Source organism: Nomascus leucogenys, chromosome 17, assembly GCF_006542625.1.
Source record: "Nomascus leucogenys isolate Asia chromosome 17, Asia_NLE_v1, whole genome shotgun sequence".
Classification (NCBI taxonomy): domain Eukaryota; kingdom Metazoa; phylum Chordata; class Mammalia; order Primates; family Hylobatidae; genus Nomascus; species Nomascus leucogenys.
The window spans coordinates 34,705,573-34,716,050 of record NC_044397.1 but is presented as its reverse complement, the minus strand read 5'-3'; the positions used below and the strand labels follow the sequence as shown (position 1 = coordinate 34,716,050).

The window sequence follows — 10,478 nt, the reverse complement described above, 5'->3', positions numbered from 1 at the left end:
GCTCTAATTACCGCCTGAGCTCCGCCTCCTATCAGATCAGCCATAGCATTAGATTCTCACAGGAGCACAAACCCTATTGTGGACAGTGCGTGCGAGGGATCTAAGTTGTGCACTCTTTATGAGAATCTAATACCTGATGATCTGTCGCTGTCTCCCATAATTCCCCAATGGGACCCTCTAATTACAGGAAAACAAACTCGGCTCCCACTAATTCTATGTTATGATGAGTTGTATAATTATTTCACTACATATTACAATGTAATAATAATAGAAATAAAGTGCACAATAAATGTAATGTGCTTGAATCATCCTGAAACCACGAAACCATCCATCCCCCTCCTGCCATCTGTGGAAAAAATTGTCTTCCACAAAACGGGTTCCTGGTTCCAAAAAGGGTTGGGGACCGCTGAACTAAGGGGTTGTGGAGACCAGGGTTCCCATTATGCAGATGGAGCCTCCAGGCAGCAGGCTTCAGAAAGAACAGACTGCAAATATTTCTTATCAGACTTTAAAAAGTGCCAGATGCCCAGTTGATTCTCTCCTGGATCAGGAAAAAGGCCTGGAAAGGGAAGGGGATTCTCTACCAAGTGTAGATTTTCCCCACAAGAGACAGCTTTGTAGGGTTATTTCAAGATATGGCAAAAAAACATATTTGGGGTGGAAATATTTTCGTTTCCTTCTTTATCTGACATGTGATGTTACGCCAGAGCCTGGTTGGAAAGTCAGCCAGGTTATATAAGGTTAAATAAAACCCATCTGATGAGGCTTTATGGTTTGAAGGGGGCAACTCTCCAGGCCTCTTAGATAGGAATTTGGGCAAAAGAAGAAAACAGTCAGAGTTTAGTCCTCAACTTTGCAGACCAGGGTCACGGTGACATCAATCAGAAGTAGCCTTGCCCTTCTGTGGGTCCTAAACTTCCTGAGCAGAAGACCTAGGGGCTGAACTCCTTCCAATGCTGCATGACTTGTTGAAGATGTCTTTGCCTGCCTTTTCCTCCTGCTGCTCCGGCTCGGCTGCAGGTTTCCGGACTGAAGATTCTGTATTTTCAACCTCAGTACTACTCCGTCTGGCCCCCTGTGAGTTTGCTTTTGTCTGGTCCTGCAAAACTCACATGTGTTAAGGAACACCAATATGGCTGCCTGCATGTGGAATTCCCTGTCCAAATGAGTCATGAATTCATACTCAATATCATTTTTCCCTGATGTTTTCCAGGATAATTTAAAATTTTTTTATGTTTAAAGACATGCAAAATTAGAGAAAATGAGCCTCCATGTGCATTCTTTTGTTTCTTTCTTTTTTTTTTTTTTTTGAGATGGAGTCTTACTCTGTCACCAGGCTGGAGTGCAGTGGCGCAATCTTGGCTCACTGCAACCTCCGCCTCCTGGGTTCAAGCAATTCCTCTGCCTCAGCCTCCCGAGTAGCTGGGACTACAGGCGCGTGCCACCACGCCCGGCTAATTTTTTATTTTTTTTGTATTTTAGTAGAGATGGGGTTTCACCACATTGGCCAGGATGGTCTTGATCTCCTGACCTCATGATCTGCCCATCTCAGCCTCCCAAAGTGCTGGGATTACAGGTGTGAGCCACCATGCCCGGCTGTTTCTTTACTTCTCTAATAAACTTGCTTTCTCTTAAAAAAAAATGAGTCTTGGCAGGGCACAGTGGCTCACGCCTGTAATACCAGCACTTTAGGAGGCTGAGACAGGCGGATCACGAGGTCAAGAGATCAAGACCATCCTGGCCAACATGGTGAAACTCTGTCTCTATTAAAAATACAAAAATTAGCTGGGTGTGGTGGCGCATGCCTGTAATCCCAGCTACTCGGGTGGCTGAGGCAGGACAATTGCTTGAACCCGGGAGGCAGACATTGCAGTGAGCTGAGATTGCACCACTGCACTCCAGCCTGGTGACAGAGTGAGACTCTGTCTCACACACACACACAAAAAAAGCCTCCATATACACTGGCCAGCTTTAACAATTATCACATGGTTAGTCCTTTTAATTCATTCCCCCATGGTCTCGAACTCATGACCTCAAGTGATCCGCCTGCCTCAGCCTCCCAAAGTGCTGGGAGCCACCGTGAGCCACTGTGCCTGGCCCCCAAATCTCCATTTTATAGACTAGGAAACAGGCTCAGAAAAGTCACTTTTCCAATATCACACAACTGATACGTGGGAGCATCAGGAGTGAAACTTGGCCCCCTTTCTCCAAAGCCTGTGCTCTACTGCCTCTCAGTTAGACGGGGAAGAAAGAGATGGGAAATGGAAACAGGATCACCAGGACAGAGGGAAGAACCGGGAAACCTGCACACATTCCAAGAGCCACACCTGTGTCGATGCTTTGGCAGGGCTCCATCCAGCCTCTTGGTCAACGGGTCTTTGTCTACTTATGAAACCATTAAGTGGTTATGCTGGGGCTTGAAGAAAATCCATCTATTTCCAAACCCATTCTCCTTTCCAGGGCTGAGGTGCTCCTCAAGCAAAGGGGCTTAGAGCTGCTGTAAAACATTAATGTCAAAAGAGACCTTAAGGACAATCTGGTTAAACTCTTGTTCTTGTTTTCAGTTGAAGAAACCAGTGCCTGAAGAAGTCGGATCCAAGGTACACTAGTTAGCTAATTAGTATCAAAGCTGAGAGCACAAGCCAGATTCTCCAATCCTGTGTGTTTGCTGTGTCTCAAGAGATTTTTTATTTTTATTTATTTATTTGCGGTAGGGCCTCACTCTGTTGCCCAGGCTGGAGTGCAGTGGTGTGATCATAGCTCACTGCAGCCTCCAACTCCTGAACTCAAGTGATCCTCCCACCTCAGCCTCCCAAGTAGGCACATGCTACCATACCTGGCTAGTTTTTAAAACAATTATTTGCAGGGGTTTTACCATGTTGCCCAGGCTGGTAGAGAACTCCTGGGCTCAAGCAATCCTGCTGCCTCAGCCTCCCGAGTAGCTGGGACCACAAAAGAAAAATAATTCCCATGCATGCCACCATGGTGGACTATTATTATTATTTTTTTTTTGTGAGACTGAGCCTTGCTTTGTCGCCAGGCTGGAGTGCAGTGGTGCCACCTCGGCTCACTGCAACCTCCAACTCCCTGGTTGAAGCAATTCTCCTGCCTCAGCCTCCCAAGTTGCTGGGATTGCAGGCACACGCAACCACACCTAGCTTTTTGTATTTTTAGTAGAGATGGGGTTTCACCATGTTGGGCAGGATGGTCTCAATCTCCTGACCTCAGGATCTGCCCACCTCCGCCTCCCAAAGTTCTGGGATTACAGGCGTGAGCCACTGCACCTGCACCGCACCTATTTTTTGAAAAAATGTTTCATAGGGGTTTCGCCATGTTGCCCAGGCTAGTTGAGAATTCCTGTGCTCAAGCAATCCTCCTGCCTCAGCCTCCCAAGTAGCTGGGATCAGATGCACACCACCATGCCTGGGAGATTATTGGCTTGACAAAAGAAAAATAATTCCAGTGCCCTTTGCAGCGGAAATCCAGGAGAGGAAAAGATTCCAGCATTTAGTGTTGTCTCTAGCACCTTCCTTCCATTTCCAGTAAGGTGTTCATGGTTCTCTCTAAAAAGGTGCATTTCTGGATCTTCCTCGCTCATTCTCATCACCACCTATTTTGGCTGCCATCAGCTGGCCAGTAGAGGGTAACCAAACCTTGACTTCCCTTAGAGCAGGCTGGGCAAGCCTCTGGCCCATGACAACTCTGAACATGTCCTTTTTCTTCCGGGAAGCAGAGGACATGTGCAGCATGTTGGAAAGCTGCAAAGACATTTGCTAAAGAAATTGAAAGGGCCGGGCGCGGTGGCTCACGCTTGTAATCCTAGCACTTTGGGAGGCCGAGGCGGGCGGATCACGAGGTCAGGAGATCGAGACCACGTTGAAACCCCATCTCTACTAAAAATACAAAAAATTAGCCGGGCGTGGTGGCGGGCGCCTGTAGTCCCAGCTACTTGGAGAGGCTGAGGCAGGAGAATGGCGTGAACCCAGGAGGCGGAGCTTGCAGTGAGCCGAGATCGCGCCACTGCACTCCAGCCTGGGTGACAGAGCAAGACTCCGTCTCAAAAAAAAAAAAAAAGAAAGAAAGAAATTGAAAGGAAAAGAGAATGAAAGTAGAATGGTGGAGTTAAACTTCATAAAAAAAATTATTCAGTGCTACTTTTTTTTTTTTGAGATAGAGTCTCGTGCTATCACCCAGGCTGGAGTGCAGTGGCGCGATCTCAGCTCACTGCAAGCACCACCTCCTGGGTTCACGCCATTCTCCTGCCTCAGCCTCCCGAGCAGCTGGGACTACAGGCACCCGCCACCACGCCTGGCTAATTTTTTTTTTTTTTGTATTTTTTTTTAGTAGAGACGGGGTTTCACCGTGTTAGCCAGGATGGTCTCGATCTCCTGACCTCGTGATCTGCCCGCCTCAGCCTCCCAAGGTGCTGGGATTACAGGCGTGAGCCACCATGCCCGGCTCAGTGTTAAAGCATGGTAAGGAAGACTTTATTCAGGACCATCCTAATAAATACAGGAGCCACTGCAGTGGGGTCTTGCAGTGAGGTCTGGCAGTGAGGGGAGAGAGATTGGGCTCAGCTCTCAACACAGCATGGGCAAGTGGCAATTTATAGCCAAGGAGCAGGATGGGGGTCAGTGGATGGAAAATGATCAAGAGGAAACATCAGAGGGAAGGGGTATTCTTGCTGAAGACAGGCCAGGCTGATCAGACATCGCCTGGGGGATGATGGAGGACAAGGAACCTGATCAGATAAATATCAAGAGTAATTAGATATGGGCTGGGAGCGGTGGCTCACGCCTGTCATCCCAGCACTCTGGGAGGCTGAGGCAGGTGGATCACTTGAAGTCAGGAGTTTGAGATCAGCCTGGCCAACATGGCGAAACCTCGTCTCTAAAAAAAATACAAAAATTAGCTGGGTGTGGTGGTGTGCACCTGTAGTTCCAGCTACTCAGGAGGCTGAGTCAGGAGAATCACTTGAACCCAGGAGGTGAGGTTGCAGTGAGCTGAGATCATGCCCTCCAGTTTGGGCAACAGAGAGAGATTGTCTCAAAAAAAAAAAAAAAAGAAAAGAAAAAGAAAAAAGAGTAATTAGATATGGAGGGTGGCAGGTTTTTGCTAAACTAACTTAGCAGGGTTCTTGCTAAAACTGGATTTTAGGCCCTTGCATGGTGGCTCATGATTATAATCCCAGCACTTCGGGAAGTTGAGGTGGGAGGATTGCTTGAGGCCCAGGAATTTGAGACCAGCCTGGGCAACATAGCAAGACCCTGTCTCTGCAAAAAATTTTTAAAAAATCTAGGCATAGTGGTGCATGCCTGTAGTCCCAGCTGAGGCTGAGACAGGAGGATTGCTTGAGTCCAGGAGGTTGAGGCTGCAGTGAGCCATGATCGTGCCACTGCGCTCCCTCCTGAGCAACAGAAAAAGACCTTGTCTTACAAAAATAAAGAAAAATAAAATCCAGTTCTGGGTCGGGCACAGTGGCTCACGCCTGTAATCCCAGCACTTTGGGAGGCCAAGGTGGGAGGATTGCTTGAGGACAGGAGTTCGAGACCAGCCTAGGCAACATAGGAGGACCCCCATCTCTGTAAAAGAAAAAATAATAATTATTTAAAAAAATAGGGCTGGGTGTGGTGGCTCACACCTGTGAGGCCAAGGCAGGCAGATCACTTGAGCCCAAGAGTTCAAGACCAGCTTGGGAAATAGCCAGACTGTCTCTATAAAAAAAAATCCAAAAAAGGCCGGGTGCAGTGGCTCACGCCTGTAATCTCAGCACTTTGGGAGGCCAAGGCGGGCGGATCACCAGGTCAGGAGATCGAGACCATCCTGGCTAACACTATGAAACCCCGTCTCTACTAAAAAATACAAAAAAAGTTAGCCGGGCACAGTGGTGGGCACCTGGAGTCCCAGCTACTCCGGAGGCTGAGGCAGGAGAATGGCGGGAACCTGGGAGGCAGAGCTTGCAGTGAGCCAAGATCGCGCCACTGCACTCCAGCCTGGGAGACAGAGTGAGACTCTGTCTCAAAAAAAAAAAAACAAACCCCAAAAAATTACCTGGGTGTGGTGGGGTGTGTGTGTGTGTGTATGTACATATACATATATACATACATATACATGTATGTATACACACACGTATATGCATGTATATACACATACATGTATATCTGCATGTATATACACATACATGTATATCTGCATGTATATACACATACATGTATATCTGCATGTATATACATGTACATGTATGTATATCTACATGTATGCACATGTATGTATATCTACATGTATGTACATGTATGTATATCTACATACATGTGTATATACATATACGCACATATACATGTGTATCTATACATATATACATACACGTGTATATATAATAAAAATACATATGAGACCTATGACCATCCTAGCAAATGATCAAACCTGAGACTGAGGAGAGGATTGTGGAAGCCCTTGATTTATAGCCGGTCCAAAGCACAGGTGAAAATCCGGCAAGTAAGACTGGCGTCTGAAATGGGAGCAGTCTTGAGGGACTGAGCCCACAATCTGTGGAGTCTGCACTAGTTACAGGTAGTGTCAGAATTGAATTGAATTGTAGGGCACCAGTTGGTGTCCAGAGAATTGGTTGGTGTGTGAAAAAAATCACACATTGTGTCAGAAGTGTGAGTAAAAACAGTTCACAGATGTGTTTGGATGCCTCCAGGACACAACCTCACATCCTCCCAGTTCACCCTTTTTTTTTTTTTGAGAAAGTCTCACTGTGTTGCCCAAGCTGGAGTGGAGTGCACTGCAACCTCCCCATCCTGGGTTCAAGTGATTCTCCTGCCTCAGCCTCCCGAGTAGCTGGGACTCCAGGCGCCCGCCACCACGCCTGGCTAATTTTTGTATTTTTAGTAGAGAGGGGGTTTCACCATGTTGGCCAGGCTGGTCTCAAACTCCTGACCTCAGGTGATCTGCCTGCCTTGGCCTCCCAAAGTGCAGGGATTACAGGCATAAGCCACCACGGCTGGCCATGTCTATCAGTCTTGAAGAGTCTGTTGTTATCAGTAATTCCATATGGGGAGAGGGTATAATGAGGCATGTCTGGCTCCCCCTTCCCATCATGGCCTGAACTAGTTTTTCAGGTTAACTTTGAATGCCCTTGGCTGAGAGGAGAGGTCCATTCAGGTGACTGGGAAGCCTTTGAAATTTAATTTTGGTTTACAAAGTAAACAGATAGTTTTGCGTGAGAATTTTGTTTGTGGGTCGTAGCTCCAGTCTTTTAACTTTGAAATACTTTTTTTCTTCGCCCCCAATGTGTATTTATGCAACCAAGGATGACAAAAACAAAAAACAAAAAACAAACCAGCACAAGCACTGCCACCTAGAGATGATAATTTATTGTTTTACCAGGACTCAGAAGAGAAACAACATAAAGAGAATATTACAAATCCCCACAATTTCCTTCCCCAACCTCGCTACTCTTAACATTTCTTTATCAGACGCCACTGGCTTCCTAAAATGGACCACTGACTATGTATGTGTACACATTTCATTATGCTGCCTTTTCTCTTATGATTAAAACTTTAGCCCTCATTCGAGGTTTCCAATGGTTACTTTTAGTGGAGGAGTTCCCTAGCTTTTAAGACACCACTTTTCCTCTAAGATTCCATTATTTATTGAAAGAAGTCTTTCTAGAAATGTTAAGGAGGATTTTAAATGAACACATTCAATTAAAAAAAAATCACGTATTGAACATGTACCAAGCATCTGGACTCTTCGGAACCTAGTAAAATGGAAAAATCCAGTTTTAACAACAGTAACTTCATTCTGCGGGTATACAGAGACAAGCACGTTTCTTCTTTTGGTCTAACTTATTCTAAACGAAGAAGCTGGGAACTGACAAAACAGGACAGGTTGTTTTTAATCCAGTCTACAAATAAACAAGACAATGCCTGAGTTAGCTCTCTATATAGATTTAGGCTTATGCTGACCTCGTTGTAAAATCTGTATTTAACTAAAAGTTAATAAAAATATGTATGTTCATTTTAAAATAATTACTGATTTTGCTTGGCTATCCCACCCCTTACCCCCAAACTCATATATTTTTAGGACAAGATTTTCCTGCATAACCACAACCTGTCTCCTCCCACCCCACCCCCCTCATAGACGTTTTCAAATAAGAACCCCTGCGATCAGCAGAAGCATCTCTAATCTAACATGCTTTGTCCTCGCTAGGGCAGGCTAAAAGCTTTAAAAAGCAGCCGGATGCTCTTCTCTGGTTGAGGTGAGGGGAAGGTGCTCGGGTACCAACCCCAGCACACCCCAACAGCCTTTCCTCGGCCCCTTCTCAGGCCTCCTAATTACTCTTTCTCAGCCTGGAGTGCGGGGCTGTTACCGTCCTCTTCCCCCTTCCCCTTCCATACCGCACTTAACCTTGCTGGAAGACTTAATGATGGTGATTTAGGGCAACTGTGGTTGCTTGGACCCTTCCCCGGACCAAAGGAACTTAAAACCCAAACCTGACACTGGAATGAAATCCAAGTTTCTAAATATCAACTTTCAATCACTCACAGATCTCACTCTATCTTAAAATACTCAGCCTCACTCCTTAATGAGTGCTCACTGAAGGGAGAAAATTCCATTTTAAAAACATATTCACTTTACTGATTACTGTGCAATCTGAATTAAGTCATGATTCTTTAGTAAATGGAGGTGAGAATCTCAGATTCAAATCGTCAGAGACCATGATTTAGAAGTCTACCAAACACCCAGTTTCCTTCCACTGTTTTAGGGTAACAGGAAAACATGAGATTGGGGTGGTGTCCGCTATTAAATGGAACCACACATCATGAAATTCATTTCTCATGTTAAGACATTCTGGATTCTGGGATGTCAAAAGTATTTCCCAAACTTTTGTTTGACCTGCAGAGTTGGAGATGGCTTACCTCCCTATAACTTCAAGTTTGTTTCACAAAGCTTTGAAAAGTAAAACAGATGATTTCATTTTCAGATAATAAAAAATCTGAATAGCAAAATAATTGCTTTTAAATGTACAGTAGTGTGTCCATTCTAAAAAAAAAACCCTAAATCTGTTAGAAAAACATTTCAAACAATAATGCCTTTCATTAAATTCTCCAGTAGTTGAAATAAAAATCTACCCTAATTTCTACGAAATGATCTATTTATATCACTGACTTTTCTTTTTCTCTGATTCTATATTTCATTTAACAATCTGCAGACTTTCACCCGATTTCCCAGATGGGAAAACCCCAGCCCCCTCATATCTCTGAGAAGTTGCTCAGAGTAGGACACAGAGAAATATGGCCCCCACCCCGGGAAGTACTGCTGTGACTGTTTGAGTGTATTTCAGTACTGTTACTCCAATTCATACACAAAGTCTTCCATGAGGATGGTAGGATGAACCTGGTTAGCTGGCTTTGGATAAGTAGATCAGCATGACTACCTGGAATAAAAGTGACTGACTCTAGGATAAAAATTAAAAAAAGATTCTTTCACAGCAACGAGTCTTCGCAAAACCTCTCTCCTAATAATCACAAACCAGGGAAAGAAAAGTGGGAGCAAGGAACACAGGAACATAGCCAAAGGGAATATTGCAAAATGCTTCTCAAGCTTCATCAGACAGACTTCCTGCAATGCCACGACTGGATGCATCTGCACACAATTCCGGGAAATGCTCACCTTGCTGTTCTCCTATCCCCAATTTTCTTTCTTTTTTTTTTTCTTTTGAGACAGAGAGTCTCACTCTGTCACCCAGGCTGGAGTGCAGTGGTGCAATCTCGGGTCACTGCAACCTCTGCCTCCCAGATTCAGGTGATTCTCCTGTTTCAGCCTCCCGAGTAGCTGGGACTACAGGCGCCCACCACCACGCCCAGCTAATTTTTGTGTTTTTAGTAGAGACCTTTCACCACGTTGGCCAGGCTGGTCTCAAACTCCTGACCTCAAGTGATCCGCCTGCCTCCGCCTCCCAAAGTGCTGAGATTACAGGAGTGAGCCACCGTGCCTGGCCAGTCCTATCCCCAACTTTTTTTTTTTGACATGGAGTCTCACTCTGTTGCCCAGGCTGGAGTGCGGTGGCACCACCTTGGCTCACTGCAACCTCCGCCTCCCATGTTCAAGCAATTCTCCTGCCTCAGCCTCCCGAGTAGCTGGGACTACAGGCGCCCGCCACCACGCCCAGCTAATTTTTTGTATTTTTAGTAGAGACGGGGTTTCACCATGTTAGCCAGGATGGTCTCGATCTCCTGACCTTGTGATCCACCCGCCTTGGTCTCCCAAAGTGCTGGGATTACAGGCCTGAGCCACCGTGCCCAGCCTTATGCCCAATTTTCTAAGCATAAGGATTTAAGAGTTAGTGGGAAAACATGACTTATGGTTTAAGAGAACCTTGTCAGCTGAAGCAGTCCCACTTGGCCATTCCAGTACACTTCCTACTCTCGCTTCATGGAGAAGACCCTCTACTGGAGAATCCATCCCCT

General features: G+C 45.7%; 1 protein-coding gene across 1 annotated transcript in view; it reads right to left on the bottom strand.

The window, feature by feature from the left end:
* Positions 1-3,433: 3,433 nt before the first annotated feature.
* ZKSCAN1 (zinc finger with KRAB and SCAN domains 1) overlaps positions 3,434-10,478 on the bottom strand; it is a 31,756-nt gene continuing 24,711 nt past the window's right edge. Inside the window, exon 6 of the mRNA XM_030796044.1 lies at positions 3,434-3,773. Coding sequence (XP_030651904.1) covers positions 3,604-3,773 — 170 coding nt within the window. The 3' untranslated portion in view covers positions 3,434-3,603. The remainder of the gene's footprint in view (positions 3,774-10,478) is intronic.